Below are 22555 nucleotides of genomic sequence, written 5' to 3'. Positions count from 1 at the left end.
TACTATTTTGCTTCCTTAATTTGCTTTTTCATGACCATTTAAGCAATAATTCACCATTTTTTGTAGATAACCTGGAAGAGGTTATTAAAATAAACAACATCAAACCACTTAGGTTAAATCTGTTGTTTCAAAACCTAAACAAAACAATAATTCGCTTTTTTTCAAACTGATTTCAACAAGTCTTTCACCATAAAAAGAATTGTAAAGTGCTGGACTGTGTCCATGACAGAAAAAGGTTGATAATCAGGTCCAAATACTATCTAGCAGATAAAATAAATATATGGCATGTTGTTAAAGACAGGTTATTTCAACTGACTTTACTAAAAAATAATATGGAAAGAAATTACTTTTTTCTCATACTTGTGGAATAATTTCTTTAAATGAACTCAACAAGCTTAAAATAAGATGTATTTGCTAGACTTTATTAAAGAACATGTATCACATGCAATACATTTCTTAATAACAGTGGGAAGTAAGCACTAAGTTTAAGTTAAGCAAGAGTACAGTTTGCACAAATGATGGCTAATATCCGTGATCTTCAATATTTTTGCTAAAAGTCTCTGCTAGACTGGGCAGGTATGTACTATTATGCTAAATCTTGGAGAGAAGGATTCAAATCAAGCAGTGAAATGATCTTTATATTTCTGTTGCCTTGCTGATTTTGAATGCCATGAATCTAGAGACCAAGGAATGGTTTGGTAAACTGTTAGTCCTTGGACAACCTAGAATAGAAGGTTCTCTATGAAAACAAAAACATAATATGATTACCAAATAATATTTCACCCTCCCTTCTTGCTTCTATCACGCTTTCTGTTTAGATGTTTTTAAATTTATTCTAGACATTTAGAGGTAATATTTAAAGTTGTGTCAAGGTCACTGAGTGTGATACTGAGGACCAAACTGCAGCACCATACATTTGCTGCCCTGAACAATCTAGTCATGCAAATTTATTTTTATATTTCTTAGTACTTTCAGATTATCTGAGGCCTGATCTCCAAGCTTGCACGTAGAGGATAAAGATGCTTAGATTTGATTGAAAAAAGGTACTTGAATTCAGGTGCATATTTGCAAACATCTATGGGGGCAGACATTATTCCGTGCAAGTTCACAAAAAATGTTTTTATATAGATGAAAGGCTCAGTATTTTTAGATCAAGGTTGAAATTTTCACACAGGCATAAATCTTTTATGGAATAAATCCACATTGTGCAGTGATCAAAGCAGGGGTTCTGTAAAAATGGAAATTACACGCTTTGCTCTGCCATCAGATTGCAGTTGAATTCTTTTTGGCCCTTCAGCTGGAGTCTCTGTGGTCAGTCTGTTCTATAGTTAATGAAACTGAAGAATAACTGCAGACACCATTGCTCTTTCCCTAATGCCTTTAGTACAAAGTTTTTGGGGAGAGCATCATCCCTCTTCTGCACCTTCTCCTGGATATGAAGCAACAATTTCAGTACTAGTCTGCAGTCTCATTCATGACTTTCTTATCAGCCCTGTGTGATGCACAATGCTTTGTGTTGGTTCTCTTTTCCAAAGAAAACTGTCACCCTAAATTAAAAATAATTTGTGTTAAAAAAAATTATGACTGCAAGAGCATTCACTAAAAATTCTAGGTATTCCAGTAGTTTAATTGTTGTAATGCTTTCAGCAAGACAGAATAGCCAAGTTTAATGCCAGCGTTTTTTAAATAGAGTACAACTTTTAGCTGAATGGATAAAATGACTTCAAAGTCATTTTCCTTTGCATTTAGTTTAAGTCCACTACCAGATTTGCTAACATGCATCTGGAACCTTATGAGTTACTAGAGCTAGCAAGTGCCTCATTAAATGACTGAGCTTGAAAAAGGCTGTAGGATGCTGAGCAAATTCTGACAAAATCCTAAGTTATCCTCCCCTTTTGAAGTCAGTGAGAGTTTTGAGTATTCCTGGGAAGCACTGATTATCACTGACTTTAAAGCCATAGAAATAGATGCCCATGAATGTATTCCAGTTTTATACTGAGATGCAGACTGTAACTTTGGACCTATTTCATCGTTAATTAGATGGAAGATCTCACGAGAGGATGAATTTCACCATGTGGGGTGTGTTTGCGTGTGTGTGTGTTTGCTTTGTTCTTTATCACTGAAAAACTGAAAATTGCACACAACATTGATGGAGACAGTATCACCAGTTTAAGGGTATTCTGTCCATGTTAGTTTCAAATACCCTGCAAACTATGCATAGTGATATCATGCTTAGTACAATGGGGAAATGGGGTATTGCTTCACCCAGGAATGAAAACTTCTGAAGATATTTCATTTCCGTCTTAAGAAACTTTCCATGATCATTTTTTAAAGGTAAACTACATCCCAGAAGGATCTGTTCATAAAATTATGGGAATGCTTAAAAAAAACCCAAAAAGACAAAGTAGAGGAAGGTTATTATAAAAAAAAAAAAAATTGTTTTGTAACCATAACAATAGCAGTTCATTTTAGCAATGCTGTATTTTTCCAGGGAAGAAATGCCCTTTGGCTGTGGAGGTTCTTGTCCATTTTTAAGTTTTTATGAACTGTTTACCTCACAGTTTGTAAATGTTAGAAAAATAGTCTCTTCTAAGATTTCAGATTAAAAGTATAAGTCCAAAAGACTTTCAGAAAGCATGCTGTGTGTCTGTTCCAAGATTAATAAGACAGAAATGTACAATTTTTTTTTTCTTAATTTGGAAAAAAAAAAATCCGCTAAGATTATAGTGGCAGCTACACTAACCGTGTAATATCAAGCTTGCAAATTGTTCAGGTTTGGTTTAGTTTTTTAAAAAAAATATAGACCCAGGGACAAAGTTTATATACCAGATTTTTTTTATTTTTTTTTTAAGACAGAAGACCAATGAACAGGTAGATCCTTTTACTAACAAACCAAGTGAGTTTGGCTTCATCTGTTGCTCCCAGATTTCACAGCTCTCCAGGATTCTCACTTTAGCCTTTTTGACTTCAGTGACATATAGTTTCTTAAGCAACTTGATCTGCTTTTGATCTCTCCTGGCTGTCAGCAACGTTCCTTGATGCAGTCATGCCAAGCAATGACTTCTGTTCCTGTGTCATTCCACAGAAGAAACTTTAGCACTTGCCACATGACTTAAATCAACTCACCATGTAAAGAAAATTGGGCATTCAGGGTCACAAGAGCAGTGCATGACTCTCACTGATTAGGACCTGTGTTGTATATCTATTATTATCAGTATATTTTTCTAGATACTTCAGAATGCTAGAGGTGGGGCAGAAAGATATGGAATACGTGTATTGAATCAATTAATATTTTAATCCTCTCTGCTCTGACATTCTCAGGAGGTGCAGTTGTGGTTTAGGAAAATATTGGACTTGTGGACCATGAAATTCTTCAAGACATATATTTAGCTTAGGAAAGAACTAGGACACTAAAATGGCAGTGAGAGTTACAGTATTTATGAAGCACTTATGACAAGTTAAAACTGTTTAGAAGCTGTTCTTTAGCTACACATTAACATCTTAGCTTTACAATAGTTAAGTTTATTCTTGCAAATCAAAAACTAATTCATCAGTTGTCACTTATTGCAAAACTTTCACTGAAGCTCAGCTAAAACGGAATTAGAAACAATGTCAGGCAGAAAATAAATCTGACTAGTAGAATTTTGAAGAGATGAATAATACCATATAAAGCAGACTGCTATAAAACCCAGTTGAAGTCAGTACTTGTTTATATTTCATAATGTTGTCATATGTAATATCTTTGAAAGCTGATTACAAGTAATAGTTATTATAATTAAATATTATTTTTGTAGTGATGCTTTCTTTTCCTACTGTAAGTGTTTATAACTCATTCAAAAGTCTCCATCGATAAGAAGCTAGGCTGTGTGGCCCAGTACGTCTCTCTGGTTGGAATAAATGTGACTGAGATTGTTTATAAAGTGTTAAGCATTTGCAGAACACTTTGTATTTTAAAAAGTATGTTCCAAGAAAAGCCCCACAGTAAGCTGGAAAAATACACGTTCCCAATTTTTTCTGTGCTTCTTACAGTCACCTAAAATTGTCTATTCAGCTTGGATCTGCTAGTTGTAGAGCTGGTATGTGTTCTCCGGGTTAATGCCTACTTTGTAAATCAGAGCCTTGGAAGTACCATATTGTGCAATAGAAAGACTTTTAGAACTTGAATTTGGAGTGGTGTCAATGTGGGACAGAAGGAGATGGGATAGTAGTAGGCATGTTATGCTTTGATCCATTATGATTTCTTTCTCACATAGTTATCTCGTAACTATTTAGCTTTTGACAAATCATTCCTCTTGCCTCAGTAAATGGTTACCCCTAACACCTAGAAAGGGGCCCCGACCCTAAGAGTGCAGTGGAGCTGTAGTTTGAGATGGAATTTTCCTCTTTGTGGCCAACTCTGTGTCTGAGGCACATGGATAAGATTGCATCCACTGTTGGTTCTTTCACAGGTAAGATTAATGTTTGCAGGCTAAAATAAAACCAAAATGCACCGTTCTATTTGCACACCATCCCCTCTCTCACACACACATATATCTTCATGTATTTTCATATTCACAAAATGCTCTGTTTCCATCACAGTTCTGGTTATGGGGCTAAGACTTGGGCAACATTTCAGTGCCGCTTCTTGATGAGGAACAGGGACGGTATTAATTTCAACTTCAGTTAACAAAGTTTAGTAGCCTAAGCCGTTTAGGGTCCTACTGCAGATGACAGAAAAGGAAGGGATTGCTCTCCTGAAATTGGTTGTCCTCTCCCAAAATAGAGTGCTAAGGAATTCATTGTCTCATCAAAAACATTCTGTTTTAAGATACTTTGAGGTGTCTGTGTTTCTGTTATTCTCTGTCAATAGTTTTGATATAAAAGGGAATTAAGGTTTTTTCACAATTTAAAAATAGATTTTTTAGATATGGATCCATAGATCCATATTCCGATGGAAAGATGCTTTCAGTCTTTTGTAATAAATTGCCAAATACCTCAAGGTAATTGTTAACAAAATAATATCGCAACATTAGCGGTTTTGGTCAATCCTACAGCTATCTGTAGTCCACCTTTACAGAGACAGCCATTGTTTTAGTAAAATCTTTACTTTGGCCTACCCATTAACAGCTATGCATCCACAAATTCTGGCTGTTTGTTCAGCTGTCACTGAAAGGGTTAATTGCTGCAGCTATGCAGCATGCAGACTGCTAAACCTAAACCAGATGTAAACTAAAGCCAGGCTTTCAGTCAATCTGTGAGTCACATTTTACTGTCCTTAAAACTCCAAACAAGGAGCTGTCTATGGAAGCCCTTGAAGACTCAGCAGTTCTTAGTGTAAGTCTTTACAATTCCAAAAAAATAAATAAAAGAAAATTAAGAGGTCTTTCTGTACTTGTGGCCGAGTTCATCAGAGTTTATCTTTTGATGAAGCCAGTATTGTTTCCTTTTGGTAGAGTCTAAGCTTTCTTTTAAAGTCACAGGTTGCAGCCGTAAGGAGTCTAGAAAGCACTGAGGAAGTTGTGAAAATGGTGGTTATGCTGTTGTGCCCATGTACTACTCGCCTGAAAAGTGTATATCTCCTGTGGGAGTCCGAGAACCTCTGAAAATTAAGGACATCGCTTCAAAACTTCCTTAAAGACTTAAAAACAAATAGTGTATCAAATCTCAGGCCAACTTGTGCTCTCAAGTATCTTAAACAATCTTGAAAATCCACTTAAATTCTATAGGACTTCTATAGATAAGTATGTGATTTCAGAAGTAGTTAACTAAAAAAGCCTAATGGACTTATCCAAGATAATTCACAGTTCCACTTGCTTTCTTATTGCGGGGTTTGGTTTTTTGTTTTTTTTTTTTGGTACGCTTTTCTTCTTGTTTTGGTTTGGGTTTTTTTAATGTTTTGAGGGTGTTGAAAGAAAAATCATGATGCTCATTATTATCCTGACCAAAGACAATACAGTAAGCCTGAGGAGCAGCTGATCAGCTGCTCACACATTTTGTTCAAAAAGGAGTATTTTAGGATTAGAAGAGGTTTGTGCTTCCAAGGGCTAAAATCTAGTATCCAACAGAGCCAGTTGGAGAACATGCATTAAAAAGATACTCTGAAGCTCAAAAACACTTTCTTTCTCCTTTTCAAAAAAGAAAAGCAACTATTTTTCATACTGAGACTGGGTGCATTGTAGACCACTTACCAGAATCACTTACTGAAAGCATTAGTACAATGCACAGAATGTTTTGTGACTCTTCTTTCTTTGTATAGATGCCTCTTAACCAATATTGGTTGTTGTGAAACTTTATACAGCCTTCATAAATTGACCTAAACTTAAAAGAAGAGGGTGAGCATGCTAAGACTTCAAAAATAGCAATTAATTGTATTTCAACATGGAAATAGAGAATGGGAGGAGATTCTTGAGATACTGGATACAGCTGGAATTGCAGGTTTTTTAAATCTCTTAACTGGTTTTGAACACAGATTTTTACATCAATTTGCAAATCAGGAGCATTTAAGAGACCTGTGTATGTACAGGCAAAAAGCTACCAGTTTGCATTGCCCAAAATTTAGACGGTCCTCCCACAAGAATCTATTTGTATTGCTTCTCTGGAAAATTACAAAGTCTTCTGCAGTGTATGATGTTAGAGAGGAGAGGAAACTAGATGGACTTTTGGTCTCTTCTATTGCTGAGATATTGCTTATATGTTAATATTGATTTTGAGGACAGGAGAAGAGGTGTCTCTGCCCACGCCAACTCCTGCTTAGTATTCGAGATCTTAGGCAGGTATAAGATCAGTGCATGAAGAGTGGGTATTCAAGATTACAGGGAACTGAAGACTTCACCCTGCTAAAAAGCAATATGAAGAATTTTTTGTCTGTCTTTATTCCTGTTTGGGCAATTTCAGGTTGTGAGATAAGCTTCTACCTAGTGCTTGGCTTTTGTGACTGCCTACATGACCCTTGTTTGTGGTGGCTTAAATAACTTTCAATTATTTCATTATAAGAAACTTTAAAATCTGCTTAAAGTAAACTGAGCTTAGGAATACGCTACCTTTATGTACGTTTTTCAGTTGTGTACACGTCTCACGAGATGTGAGAATAACTGAACCTGTGAGAACTGGGATGATAACAGAGCAAGTTTTGAGCCTGTTATCAAAAAAAGAGACCAGCTTTTGTTTCAGATGAAACATTTACAAACTCATCACAGCAGATCCCCTTTGTCAACATATTCCTTTGATATCTGGGATGTTTAGCTGGGCTGTTTTATGGAGAGAAGTGTGTTTGAGTATGAAGCTGGGGTTGGGGGGGGGAATCAAATATAGAAGCCTGTTGATATTCTCACATACTTTTTTTTTTTTATTTTATTTGCATGTTTCACGTCCACATTGCTTAGAAGTTATTAAATACACTTCTGACACGTTTATTCAATATCTTATTCAGTCACTTGCACAGAAATACTGGTAACTGTCAAGTGTTTTGTATTCCTATCATATGATCAACACTTTAATTTCTTCAGTTACAGTGAGGAATAACAATACTTTATCCAAATAGCAGGGTTTTATACTCTGGTGACAAATTACAGAGTATCACAAATGAGTGCTATGTCTAACAGGTTGTGTAGGGAGACCACAATTCCTGTTGTGGTGCTCTGGATAACTGGGAAACTTAGAAGACCTTACAGGCCTGTTAATTCTCTAATGAAGAAAGCATCTGACGAACTAGTTTGTTTTGAGCATCATAATACTGATATTAGTATGGTAATAATGACAGCTTTTGTCCTATTTTTAAAGGTTGCATTCTGCATATGATATCTTACTTTCTATGAAGAAAAAAAAAAAAAAAAAAAAAAAAGAAGAATTCCTCTGTTTTCTTTTGTTTTATAAGTGACTTAGACATCTTTTGCAATTCAGGAATAAGGTCAAAAATAGACCTGTACTACTATCTTCTGAACATCACTGATTTTAGTCTTCTAATGGCGGGGGGAGGAGGGAGGGAACAAAAAAAATAAACTCAACTAAAAACTGAAAATCTGGAGAAACAAAGCTATCATGAACTTCACTCCCTTTCCGCCACCCCACATACATGCACAAACAAATCAACCATGGAAGAGCTTCCAGTATCTGAATGGTTAAAGAACAGACATTTCATTCTGACAATATTACATGTTGTTCTTTTCCATAGCAAGTTGAATATAAAGGATAGTATATCCCTGCGTTTCCTTATAGACTTTGAAAAGGGACTGCTTCAGGCTATTGGCATGGGTATATGCTAAGATTTTTGGTGGGTAAATATCTTCATAAGATCTATACTTCTCTCAAATCAGCTAAGAGATCAGGAGCTCATTGTGAGCCGCAGACGTTAATTCAAGAGAGCATAATGTTGTACTTCTGTGAAGAATATGTAATACATATTCTGGGAAAATGTATGGAATTTGGGTGATATGAAACGTTATGGGAGGTTCTATAGTATCTTTCAGCTCTGCTACTTATTTCTGAATAGAAGAAAAGAATAATAGAAATTCTGTATGTCACCATCAGAATGTGTTCCTTTGCAGAACAGTACATAGCTTCACTATTTTTTTTGTCAATCATATGCTGTAAGAAAATTTATTGCCATTTGGATCCCCTCCCCTATTTCACCTGTTGACTAACATTTGTTTAAGAATCTGCAAGATAATTTGGGAAATCTGGGAATGTGGTTCTGTTCATACTGTTTTATATGGAATTATAAAGTTTTCTTTGCTGAGGTTATCAACACACCTTGATATTTTTTCATAGTTTTTAGACATAGCAAATATATCAGCACAGGAAAGGAAAGTTGAATCATTACAATCTGTAAGTTGACCAACAGTAAACACCTATTTATCAAAGGAACAGATTCTGTTCTCTTCCATTCTGAAGGAATAGGTTTCTCCAACCTTAGAAACATTTCACATATAGTATTAATTCCATTTCATGTTTGACTTGACATATGACAATGTTTTACAGGCTTGTCCACGTGACTATGTGGTTTTTCATATTTTTAAGTATTGCTTCATAAGCACTGTTAACTGTTTCGTTAAATATATTAATGATATTTTTTTCCCTAAAATTCTGCTGGTACTTATTTCTATTTTGCTCTAAGCTTAAAAAAATAATTAAAAATTGAAATCGTTATTGTCACACACTGGCTTTACTCCACCTGTGTGGAGTTACCAATTTAAGTCAGTCTCCTTTTCTGTGTATGAGACTGCAATTCTCATCTGTAGATATTTGGATTGATGCAATTCTAGACATCCTTTATATTTAAATGAGATAATTATAATAGTACATTCTGCTGCTTCAAAATCTTTTTTTTTAATGTCTAACTAGTCTTCTGTATTTAAAGACATAGTAATAATCCTGTTTTGCTGAGAGAAAACCTGACGAGTAAACAAGGAAAATACCTTTTTTTTTTTTTTTTTTTTAAAATGTGTTCCCTTTTACTGGAAATTTTGAGGCAAAATCAAGCAGGATTCACTTCTCTTGAATGATGGGAAAGAGATTTCCCCTCTAGTGGAAATCAGAGCTTAACATTCTCCTGAAGTAGTAGGGTCAGGTCTTCTTTTGCCTCAAACTAAGTTAGCTTGGATAATTGGTGGAAGAATGATGGTACCACCTCACCAATGAATAATCTGTGTCAGTGCTGCTTCAGGCTCCAGTTTCTCTGTCCTGGTCTCTAGTGCAGTAAGAACCAAGCTGTCCTGCTCCAAGGTCTCTCATAGATTTCAAACCATGATAACTATATTCTTACATTCCTTAACATTTTCAACTATTACTTTTGAACAATGCAAGGCAGTTCACTACGTCTGTGGTTTTAGCAGGTATCAAGCCCTCATCTGTCTTTACTCACTAAATTAACGTCCTTCCTGCTATTTGGTGCAGGTTTTGCACCTGAACTTTGTTTTGATTCAAGCACTGTTGCCTGGCTCCAGGTATATCAACACAGCCTAGGATCTGAGCTTGTAATGTTGTTCCCATGCATTTTTCAGCCCCTTAAATTTGTCTTTCTCCTTCAAGACAATTAAATACTTGTGTTAATTATTGCTACAACTCATTTAAATTAACACCCTGGCCACAAGTTTTCTGTATATTTTGGTCAAAAAAGATTTGTCCGGTAACTTAACTGTTCCTAAATGTATTATCATAGTGTTTGTACTTGAAGTAGTGTGTTTGAGGCATATATTCCAGCAGTTTCACTGACTATGCATTAATTTAAGTGTGTCGTTTACTACAGTATGCAGATCCATACTATCTGTCATCCTAAACTAATCTGTTATTTCAATTTCAGTATGTGAGACAGAAGCAGCAAAAGTTTATCAGCTATCACTAGAAGAGCACCTCCAGCCTTTCAAAGACAGCATGGAGCAATTCATTAGTCAAGGTAAATAATGAAACGTCACTTAACCTTTTCATGACATTTCAAAGGAAAGTTATGGGAACAATGTTTATACGTTGTGGGAAAGGGACTGTTTATTTTGGCATCATAGAAAGATGTGGATTAGTTTAATCAGATGCCACACAGTTCTAAAAGATTTGCAAAATGATTCTGTTGTACTGTAGGTGACTCACTCTCTTTTGCATGACAGCAAAGACAAATGCTCTTGGCTTGAGTGCATGATCTTCTGATAAGTTCAACATTCCAGTGGAAAACAATTTTACAACCTGTGTTCCTTGAAAAATTATTGAAGCTGGATCCGTTTCATTAACTTCTTTCCAAAGAGATAATTCTTTTGTATGCGCCAAAAACATGGAGTAAGCATAGCAAAAGTAGTTAAAGGTTTTCCAGATATAAGGCAAATCCATATGAAATACTTGGATGTGATTAGTGGAAAACATTGCAAGCGAAAATATATTCGAAATATCCATGATGAACTGGCATCCTGAGTGCTAGAAAGAAAACACTCTAAAAATGAATAAACTATGCTTCCAATGCTTTACTAGACCCTTCTTTTGCAAGACTATAGGAGGAGGTATGGACAACTTTAATGTTTGATTAGGGATATATCAGAGCATCTCTTGAAATACTACTCTGAAAGAATATACACTGTATTGAGCAATTCACTTTTTGATACAAGTTAGAATTCAATGCATTAGGGTGACAATGGCCTTATGAGTACACCAATGAAATTTTAACTTTCTTGACCACTTCGCTGCGGCTTATGGTTTGATATTGCACTTTATAATAGAAGACAGGCCTGTTATCTCCTGAACAGGTAAGTTATGTGAAAAGTCTAGTGCTGATTCAACGGAACTGTCAGTAATTTGTTAGCCTAGAGCTGTGTTAATGAACTATCTTATGTAGAAATAATTATTAACTGAATGTGCATTATGTTTGAGAGGCCAGTCAGGTATGCGTTTATCTCTGCTTGGTTAGAATATCCAAGGTGACCGTCTATCTGAAATTTATAAGTGGAGTTACATATGTTCTAGTACATCCTGATCCATGCTATAGGACTCTCAATTACAGAGAATAAATTCAGCAAACCCACCATTTTAAAGCATCAAACGTGAACTGATGTTTTCTAAGACAAATGTCTGTTAGCCAAACCTGGCAAACGGGATGTTGTCTCCAGCAATAGTAGGTATGAGCTGCTTTAAAACTGGATTCTGATTATGTATGTGACATGTAAATGTTACATTTGTGGCATGATTAAACATGAAGCAAGTGTTTTACATTAGGTTTATATTATTATTTATATGTATAGATAGGGTACAATCAAATCACAAGTTGGTCTGAAAGAGATCACTAATGGGGTACTGTAAATCATGCCATATGTTTGCGTATTAACCTTAATAACAGAGTAAGAAATCAAACATGAGGATTATATTTCATCAGACATATATCTGTTAAATTTCTTTCACTTCATTTAGAGGCCATTCTTTCGGAAGTATCTGACTCGATACTTTAGCTTACTTTATGATTTCTGATTATGACTTCCAGAGCATAATTATATATAACCTATATAGTAATCTGTTCTGTTTTTGCAAGGACACGCAATTTCCTTTCTTGATTATGTGTCTGTATTTTAGGAAAGTGAGGAAAAAGAGGGGGAAAAAAAAAAGAGAAAAAGAAATGCATCTCATTAAGAGCTTTGCTGTGTTCCCATGTTAACAGTGGGTATTGTCGGGTGGTTGACAAAAGGAGAAACCCACAATGCCACTAAAAATATCATTGTCACATTTTAATGAAAATAATTGGAAATGTGTATTGCGAACACAGTGGACAGTGACTAAACAATTTCTGCATTTACTTAAAACTGTAAGGCATATTGTGCAGAATTCTGTCCCAGTGTAAGAAAGACAAAGGTTAAAGTATAAGAAAAAAGAATCCCTGGTCAAGTTCCAAAAATAAAGTAATTTTAAATACCTTTCATTATGAAATCCTTTGTTTTTACTTCATGGGATTGAATTCAGACTTGAAAGAGGCCATGTTTAAAGCAGGATTTCTCTTTCCTGTTCAGTGTTTGACAGGCTTTTGATCTAGATATTTTTTCTAAGGGCTTTTGTTGTTTATGTAGACATAATCGATGAGTCTTTTCAGCTAGACTGCACACATGATCATTTAGAAAAACAGAGGGACAATTCTTGGCACCTTTTGGGGATTTGTGTTTATATAACATATGCTCTGGGCAAAGAAAAAATCAAGCTTTAAGTTTTTATCTTTTCAAGTTCCAGTTTCTCTAAAGTCAGAAAAACTTTTAACTTATAATTCAGATGAAAAGCATTTTTCATAGGGTTGAATAATTTGGCATGTTTATATGATGCTTTTTCAGAGTAGATAATGGGACCCAAAAGTTCAAATAGCTAGTTATTTACAGCATATTCGCTTATACTTGTTGCTAGCAGCTAAAATGGAAAATGGTTTCCCCATAGGCAAGAAAACTTGGACATCAAATTAAATACCCTTGGCAAGGGGTTAGAAAGGCACTGCTTTATAAGAATAGTTACTGTCTGGCACTGTTATATAACTTTGAACTAAGTTACTGTAACTAGTCTGGCTGAGCGTTACTATCAGTGTATTAATAAAAACTTTTTTTAAAATTAACACTTTTATTAGATTGATCAGAGACAAAAAAGGATGTATATTACTAGCTTCCTTGTAAAGATTATTTCATTCGGAAGATAAAGAAGGGGAAGCATGTGTTCAGAGTTGTAACATTTTAGAAGACAATGCTAGTGGTATATATGATTGGGGCTGTTCAGTGTTTGCCTTGCCAGCCTAGACGGTAGGCTAAATAATCAGTATACTATTTAAAATATGCAAATTAGTGAAAGCATGCCAGTCCTTTTTCTGATGGACTTTTATTCTCAAGAGTCATTCTTAAAGTGATTCTTCTACTTAACAGAAGGTCAAACTACCTGTCTTATCGTCTCTGCACTGGCTTAGAGGATATTTGCAAGCGTGCTTTATCCTATGCATTTGATTTCTCAGGGTCTATGTGCCTCAAAACCTCCAAGGTAATCTCCCCTGTTCTCCCATGTTTGCTGTCTTTTTGGGTCCACATGCTCCAAATCATCAATCGCAAAGTATATAATGTGGTTCTTCTGTTTTCACAAATGTTAATAGTTTTTTTTCCTGAAATTCTCCATAGCCACAGGGTTTAAAAAGAGGGGGAAAAAAAAAAAAAAAAGACAGACGTACTTCAAAAAAGGAGATGGGAGAAAAAATGTCAGAAAATACAAGGCTTTTAAAAACTGTATTGTTTTGTTTGTTACATATTTCCAACCATTTCTTTAAGGGTTTCCAGTACTTGAGTACTATAAAATATAAGCATGAAATTTAGTAGAACAACAGACCTTTTCCAATGAAAAATTATTCAGACCAAACTGTAGGAATTTAGAAAGTACTATTTGCATCCCCCCAACATAGGGTATGTATTCACAAGTTTTCTGTCCTTGAGTTACTACCCACAAGTTATCGCAATTTGAATAAGAGAGATTGCAAAGGAAAACCCTATTTGGGAACCTTGTCTCCTTTCTTCTCTACGTAGTTGTGGATAGATACGGGCACAAAAACAACAGAGATCACATCCACCAGTTTAGAAAGCATCAGAAATCACTTCTTTTCCTAGGAGTAATGTGTCTGATACAACGGATGGTGGGGAAATACTGAGGGTGCTAATCATCATGCAATTTGTAGAGGAATTTCGTTAGCGGTTAGTAATCCTTCAACCTTGTCCCCACTTGATAGGATAGCCAGCTCATGTTAAAAGTATTGTGTGTGCATGAACCACAAATGAGTCTCAGTCCCCAGGTTTTAACTGTGGTTAACTTTGCATTGGGAAATGGTCTTTGGGTGTTTGCTGTTGGGACTGCACCTAGGCTGTGCGTTCTCTTCAGCCTGAAAAGGCAGGAAACTTATAATAGGAGGCAGCAACCATCACTCCCTTGGAAAAGTAAGCCTGGTTTGAGAACTGGGAAAAAGCAATATGTTGGAATCACAGCTTTTCCACTGAGATTCTCTAAATTGTGCAAATGTCGCAGACTTCAAATCTGAGCAAGTCATCCAATATTATATTCAGAGGCCAAACCGATATCATTACTTTTAGACTTTAGAAAAAGGGTCATGGTGTAGGAAATTTAAGCACTAGAATGCATTGTTTGAAGAAGAAGTAAAAACATAATTTTCTGATGTTTAACATTGGGAATAATTCCAGTATGATTGTAAGCTTGGGAGTACGAGGTAACCCTTCAACCTTTGGTTCCTTCTAGTCTTATTTTGCAAAATTCTGCAGTTCTGCTCTTCTTAGTGAATGCCAGCCCCAGGTTTCAATCTGCTAGACCCAAGAATACAGACTCTTCTCCAGACCCAAGTTCTAGCCACATCCTCATGATCTTGTCGAATAAAGATGCGAAAATTGTCCTCTTGGGTGAACTGTCTGTAACCATCTCCTTCTTTTGCCAGGAAGAGCATTCAGGAATCCAGTTTCCAAACCATTAGTAAATGAATGTATAAATCACAAAGTGTGTTGTATTTATTGCTGTAGCTGCAACCAGATAGTTGGCCGTGACTTGTTCTTTCAGGTCAAGAAGCAAAAGGCTGTGCATCATCAAATGATGGATTGTGAATGAGACTAAAGCATCAGACTGAATCTTGGATGGCTGGGTTCAGTTCCTGGCTCCAGAACTACTGTAGATGATTGCAAAATGAATGCTGCTAGGGTAATCTTAATTCTGGCGTTTTCTACCCCAGAATGATTGATTTTGCAGATTCTGTTTTCTTTAAATGTTGATTTTATAATTTGATTAATATAAGGGAGAACATAGCACTGCTTCATAATTTTTCTAAAAATAATTTGAGAAAATATGACTAAAACATCATTAGGAAGATATACAAATAAATGTTTTTCTTATTAAAAAATGCACAGAACATTAAGGGGTTGGATATTGGTAGATTTATGTGGAGACATACACTTTAAATATTATTATTATCAAAATAGACTCATTACTAAGATCACAAAAGCCCCAATATTTTTCATTTTGGAAGAAAATGTTGGAGGGATATGAAGAGTGAGCAACATAAAGTCACTAGAACAAAAGATGCAGGAATTCACACTTAAACAAATTAATTCCATGAATGTTTACACTTTCATGTTAGTATTCTTTTTGTTGGATTATTGAAAGAGCTTTTAAAACTTGTTCTTTGAGTGCTGAAAGTATTTTTTTAATCTTACGCTGACATCTTAATGCTAATAAATAGTTTAACATCATGATTGTATAAACTTGTCCCTACCTCAGATGTCAGCACCTCCATTGGTGTGCATTATTACGTGATAATCCAAATTCAGATTGTGTTGTATTTGCAGCACTAAACAGGCTTCACTGAATTTACCTCACCTTGCCTCGAAGTCCATTAAAGGCCAAACCTTTAGATTGGGGCTGGCAGCAGTTTGTGCCTTTGGCACAGGACCTCATTTACTCGTTTTTGTAAACATCAATATAACGATTGCAGACAGTGCAGGTGTGGTAGAGTAAAAAAGGTATTTGGGCATCACTTGGGAACAGATACAATGCATGAGCATCACAACAGCATGATACAAGTCATCCACCCCAAAATATTCTGAATAAATGCAGCAGATTACCAAAAACCTTGAGGATAGTTAGGCGGGAAAATATTAATTCACATTTTAAATCTCTTCTACAGTAAAATTAAAAATGTGTTCAAATAACATTGATTTTACCACATAGTTCTTGGGATGGAAAAGGAGAAATAAGAGGACGACGTTAAATCTTAAGTAAGAGTATTTATCTCCTTTATTGACCCTAATCCCTGTGGCATGACATGTTCTCCAGCACTGCGGAGTCCAGGCTCACAGCTAACAGCCTTCTTTTTAAATCAGGCCTGAAATCTCTTGCAGTATCTTTACTGTACCTAACAACATATATTTAGTCCTAGGTATGCTAGTTAAGTGAATGTCTGCTTAGTGGCTGGTCCAGACCAGACACCTTTGAGCAGTGTAGGATTTTAGAATCAGTAGACAGGAACATGGGGTGAGGAGCTTAAAGCTGAACTTCAAATACAATGTATATTACTGCTGTGAATGCGACGTATGATAATGCTATAGTGAGTAGTCACTGAATGCACATAAATAAGTATGATGGAGTGATATTCTTTTTTTTTTTTTTTTTTTTTTTTTTTTTTTAACGGGCTGGGTCCCGATTCTCCCTCCATTCAGTTGACAGCAGATGTCATCTTTCAAAGGGTGGCAAGTAACCTATCTTCTTACCAGACTGCTGCCTGAGATGGATTAAAAGAGGACACAAATAGCAAAATGTGGAGTACACATCTTGAAATACAGCATGTATGAGGAGCAGATTTGACTTGTGCTGATGTTTTTTGCTGTTATTATTAATTAATATAGTTATTAATTGAAAAGTCAGTCTCCTTTCATAGAGTCTGTTGTTCAGTTTAATTTTTTTAACTTTCCGCAATGAACAACTTTCAGCGCTCATGTATTCACTGAGAGTTTAAGCTGTGGTTCCATGGATCTTGGCCATAATCTATGGGGCTAGCACATAATTTGAGTTGCTCCTGTTGTGTGAGAGTGTAAAGTCATTGCAAAGTGCAATTGGTTGGCATCAGTATAAATGTTTGTGTTTAACTTATGATAGGCGTTGAAAAAAGTGGAACAGCATAATTAGGAAAATGTCCAGCATATTAGCTGTTCTATCCCCATTTATCTTCAAGAAATTGGGATCTGAATGAAGTCTTTAAATGTTCTTTATCGTGTATGTAAGAAAATCTTAGAAAAGGGGGGAGAGGAGTGGGTATTCCTCATGCTCACAACCCTCTATGAATTTGTCATAGGAAGTACAGAAGGATGTAAAACTCTCGCTAGGATTCCCGGAAGAAATACTGCTTTCTTCTCTTTGCAAAGCTTTCTTAGCCTGAATGTACCCGATAATAAACCATCCAAATGTACTCGGATCTTTGTTCAGTGTAAATAGAAATTCTCAAAACTATAGCAACATAGCTGTAATGACTCATTGAAAAGGTATTGTATCTGTCAGAAAAGCCCCAACAAAACTGGCTCCACTTGAAAGTTAGTGGAAAGCACATTCATAGCTAATTATAAAAAAATACTAGTTAACACTTTAAATAAAAGGGGGGGGGGGGGGGAAGCAAAAAGATTTAGGACATAGACAAGCAGATGAAAGGATTCTCATTGCCTTCCATCTGAGATTACTCAGATGCATTCCTGTATTCAATTACCTGAGAAGATGTGATATTCCCTTAAGAGAGATCAGGAGATCAGAAGGGATGGGAATTTCGTGCATCTTTTTACTCATAGCCCTTTGAAACTGGCTCAGCAGAAATAGCTTAAATTGCAACAGGTTTTGGGGCCAGACTGTGACTACAGACAGTAATCATTGGGTCAAGATCATACCACAAGCCAACAACAAAACATTCTGGTGGAACAAAAGCTCTGAGAGGGTGTTTGAATACTGTTTGAGTAGACCTACAAGGTCTACGTGAAATAATTCCTGAATCAGAGCCAAAGGGTGAATTTGCTTTGTGACTATGCTTATCTCATACATTTGCACATAAAGGACACTGGTAATTCTTATTAACTGTTAGCTTTGAGTCTACTTTTCTCATGAAATTCCTGGTATCATTGCATGTTCAATTTTAAGCTTAAGTTTTAATGCTTTCTTTTTTTTTTTTTTTTACAAAGCTACTCAGCACGAGCCCGTCATCATTTAAAAATTAATGATCATCTAACTTTTCTTTACAATCTTCCTGCAAACCCACTTCCTTTTTGATAGTTTCCAGCTAAAATGGCAACTTAGTTCTTCCCAGTGCCACTCATGTCCCCAACCACATTAGTCTTACTAAATAAAACATGCAGAGAGAACAAACAACAACAAAATCAAAAAATGGAGGCGAAACACATTCAGAAGTCTAAAGGGGGAAAGAAATAGGTCTTTCTCAAGAGCTTTCTGCTGATCCTGGTGTCTCTGCTATTCTGCTTTGGTGTTTCAAGGTATTTCAAAACACAGTGTTGAATAGTATGCTGATTGCCAAATAAAATAGCTCTAAGTATTATTTTGGTGTTTTCTGAGGGCATTTCAAAGTACATGTCCTGCCAACGAGAATGGAGGAATTCTCTTAGGAGCTCTGGCAGAGGTCTTGTAAGCTTGAACCTTAGACCCTAATAGTAGCAGTGTAGCTGCCTGCCCTTGCTTTTGGTGGTTGTTCATCCAGTAGTTTCTCTTTCTATCTTCACTTTCTTTCTGTCCAAGTCACACGATAAGATACCTACAGAAGGTATCCTCATGGCCTCTGTCAGGCACCTCAGGTCCTCAGATGTTAGTGGATGTTCTATACACTTTTTAAGAAAATCTGTCCCTCAATTTTGTTTTCAATTGTGCTTTGTTGGGTTTTTTGTTTGTTTGGGGTTTGTTGGTTTCTGGTGGTTTTTTTTTTTTTTGAGTTTGTTGCTCTACCAGAGGAGATATTTGGTATGTTTTCAAAGTACCAGGTACTATTTACTCAGCACCACTGTGGAAGAAAACCTGTCCTCTTTAAAGATCCTGGTAAACCTGCAGCAAGGGTTTGTAAAAGTGTTAGAAATTATTTTCTATTTCTAGTAAAAAGGATTTCTAAAAATTCCACTGCTTTTCAGTAATATGTATATAGTACAGTGGCAGAATAATCCCAGTTTAAAACCATTGTTGTAAGTCTTTGACCTCCCAGATAGTCTTAGGTCAAATATTTTTGTATGAGTTTTAAATCCTCTGGAAGAGATGATAAAGAGCGAAGTGTTGCACTTTCAAACAAGAAACTGCAACAACCAATAATAGAAAAAACAGATGTTATATGCAATATCTGTCCATACAGAAAATACTCTGTACATACAAAAAATAGTTATGTTCATGTAAATAACTTTTTTAAAAGTCAGATTTAATGCAGAAGATATCATGTTTGTAGGATTTTGTAGGAGACTAATATAGAAAGATTATAGGACTTAAAATGAGAAAATACTTGACAAATGTTCTTAGTTCACAGAGTTGCTTGATTCCTGCGGAGATTTTTGTATAATAGGTCTGAAATGTCACTTGCCTTTGAGGCCAGAGGGGACAACTTGTGGTCAAAAATGGCTTTTATGGCCTTACTGTTTGCAGTGAAGGGAATTATACTGTTCTGCTAAATACCATTATTTTCTAGAATGCCTGTGTATACTTCTCGCATTCAGTTTTGTGAGATGCTTCAGATTTTCGTAAATGCATAGGTCACTTTAGTATGACTATTCATATATGTGCCTTTGCAGAAGTTTATATGTACTCTTTGCAGGACTCTAATCTAAAAGAATTGGAAGAGCAAACACACGGAACAATGGCATGTATCATTCTGGAATGTGGGTATATGCTGATAACAACAAAGCTTTTGTGAATTAAGTTAATTAGACTTCGTTTGTGAGGCCTTCTTGGAAAGTTTGTTTCAAATTGCATGAAACCAAGTTTTATGTTGCAATTATAAAACATCAAGCAGTAAATTTAAACAAATACAAAAAGTGATAAGATAAAAATTAGAACATCTGATGTGAGTAAATTTTGAAGAAGTACATATACCCTGTAGTTAAAAGAATAGATTCAAGAGTCTTGGATATAGTACAGTCCTCATGCTGGTAAGGAATGACGTAGAGAGGAAAGAATGTACTTGAATTTTGACCAAATATATAAAGCATTTAGGAAGTATAGACCTTGCTCTAAAGGGAGACCATCTTTAAGTAATCTCAAGGTATTTTAATGGAAAAAGCAGGCAAACAGTGGAACATCATCCAACAAGAAAGCATTAAAGATGCTTTCAAAAGAAAAAGTGAAAAGATAACTTATTCAGTATATGTTGTAAATAGCAGATAAGGCAGCTTTGCTCCATGAGAGGTCACTTTCTCTCTAAAATGTTCTTTTTTTTGATATGGCAATGTTTTCCAATATGACCTGAGGTTATTTGACAGCTGTATCCTGTAGATTTTACGGAAGATACATGCCTTCAGTGTTATGAGCTGCATATAAAGCTCTACAATATATTGAGTCTATGAAGGCAGAGATGTAAACCTAAGTTTTACCTCTGCTTCCTGCTACATTACATGAAATATAGAGGCTAGCGTTTCCTAGTATGATCTAGTCTTTAATAGATTTGGAACAGTGTATTTGGAGGCGGTTTAGTAAGTTAGTGTCCAGGATCAAGACAACTACTCTTAGCAGGGCTTTGGAGAAAAGATGATGAGTCATTAAAATATGGAATATTTTCATATTCATTGCCATGGTAGGATCACTGTGGAGCAGGTAGGGATTTTCTCCTTTTTACTTCACCTGTTGGAGGAGTTCTTATTTGTAAAAGAAAATACCAGTTTTTCCCAAGACGGTTCTCTCAAGCTGGACACTTTTCAGCTGGTACTTAGCACTTCCCTCTTGTCAGCCTATAGCAATGAAGAATGACAAACTGGTGTCTTTCAGGCACTCTCTTTACAGTTGCAATGAACTGTTGTGTAGGAAGAAGTGACAGTAAAGATGCATTATGTTGAATGAAACGGTAAAGTCTAATGCACTCTGGGACACTTCAACTGAATCTGTTATAACTCTGAATTTTTTTCCTTCCCTACTCAAACAGGAAAAATGAGTTGAAAGCAGTTTAACAATAAGGCAATTAGTACAGAGCAGAATACCAATAACCACTAATACCAGTGATCATATTAGAGGCCAGTTCCAGAAGTTATAGGAATCTCCAGCTGCTTCAATATCTAATAGATATTCCATTGAATCCAGGTGATAGTAAGACTTTTGTGGTTTGGATAACAGGAGACTTTCTTCCCTTGTTGGTTAAATCTCAATGCGTGTCTTTGACTAGCCCTTGTCCACAGCTTTCAGATGTTTACTGTATACGAGAGCAAAAGCAGTCAGATGAATGACAGATCCCTGAGTGTACATACCATATTTTCTTCTCTTTCACTGGTGCCACCTGTCATCTTGTGATAGCAGAATTGTTTTCATACTGTTCTTTAACTTTTTATGTCTAGAAAAACGAGAAAGCAAATGGATTGCAAGTAAGATGTGCACTTGAATAATAGCCTTTTGATTACATGCAAAAGGTTTAGAAGTGTCATCACCTATTTGGAACAGACTACAATGGAATTCTGTTTTAGAGAAAATTCTTTCCTTGCAAGACTGTTTAATGCCAAGAGGTGATCTGATGCAGGATGAAATCTCTCTGTGGGTATAGTAGCTGTCTTATGCATATGTACTTATTACTCTTCTAAAAAATGCTATTAAATGCACCTGCATCGTTCAGGGATTCTCCAGATTCTTTTCACTGTGTAATACCCATTCTCTATGACATGATTAAAAGTACAGATATCTGAAGTGTTCTTTTTGTGCCCTTATGTCTGGACCATAGTAACTTTCCTTTTTAATTGAAACAAAACTTGCTCCAGAATGGGGACATTCTGACATGCTTTGATGACCCTAGTATAATATGTTGAGCTTGCACTCTTTCAAATATAAATTGTGGAATATTTGCTCCATTGTTGGTGGGTAAATAATTGTTTGTAAGCATGTGCAGAACAGTTGAAATAAGGAAGAAAAAATCCAAAACTAGACAGCTCAGATGATGGCATATCCCATCCATCCTGGAAATTATAAAAAGAATTATATCCTGCGAGTATGATGTGGGTACTAAAAGACTGTCCTAGGCTGGAACATGCTAGTCTCCATTTCCAAGCATTGTTTAACTGAGAGGAGTCCAAATTAGATTTTTCAGTACTAGAATTATTTATTTTAAAATTTGTATCCACAGATACTTAGTGAAAGTGTTAATGCAGAATTAGATATTGGATCTCCCTTCATCCAGGGAGTTTGTGTGCAGTTTCTTCTCTCCTTCACCATATGGTTTTACAAGTCATACCTTGACTTTAAGGATTGAAGTATGAAGAAAAAAAAAAAATTAATGAAATTCTGTCAAAGCTGCCAGGTTTCACCTGGTTTCATATCCAAAGCAAGGCAAGGCTTTCAAGAAAAACTCTAAGTCAGCCCAGATTCACTCAACACTGGGCCCAAGTTCACTCAA

The 22555-nt window shown here is 35.8% G+C and overlaps 1 protein-coding gene across 1 annotated transcript in view; it reads left to right on the top strand.

Annotated features, from left to right (window-relative positions):
• Window positions 1-22555, top strand: part of FMN2 (formin 2) — a gene marked incomplete at both ends in the record, with an annotated part of 161854 nt that overhangs the window by 104274 nt on the left and 35025 nt on the right. The window contains one exon of the mRNA XM_082481187.1: window positions 10277-10369. Coding sequence (XP_082337313.1) covers window positions 10277-10369 — 93 coding nt within the window. The remainder of the gene's footprint in view (window positions 1-10276; window positions 10370-22555) is intronic.

This window comes from Vanellus vanellus (genome assembly GCF_965231255.1).
Source record: "Vanellus vanellus genome assembly, chromosome: 3".
Taxonomy (NCBI): Eukaryota; Metazoa; Chordata; class Aves; order Charadriiformes; family Charadriidae; genus Vanellus; species Vanellus vanellus.
This window is presented reverse-complemented; position numbering and strand designations above follow the sequence as displayed.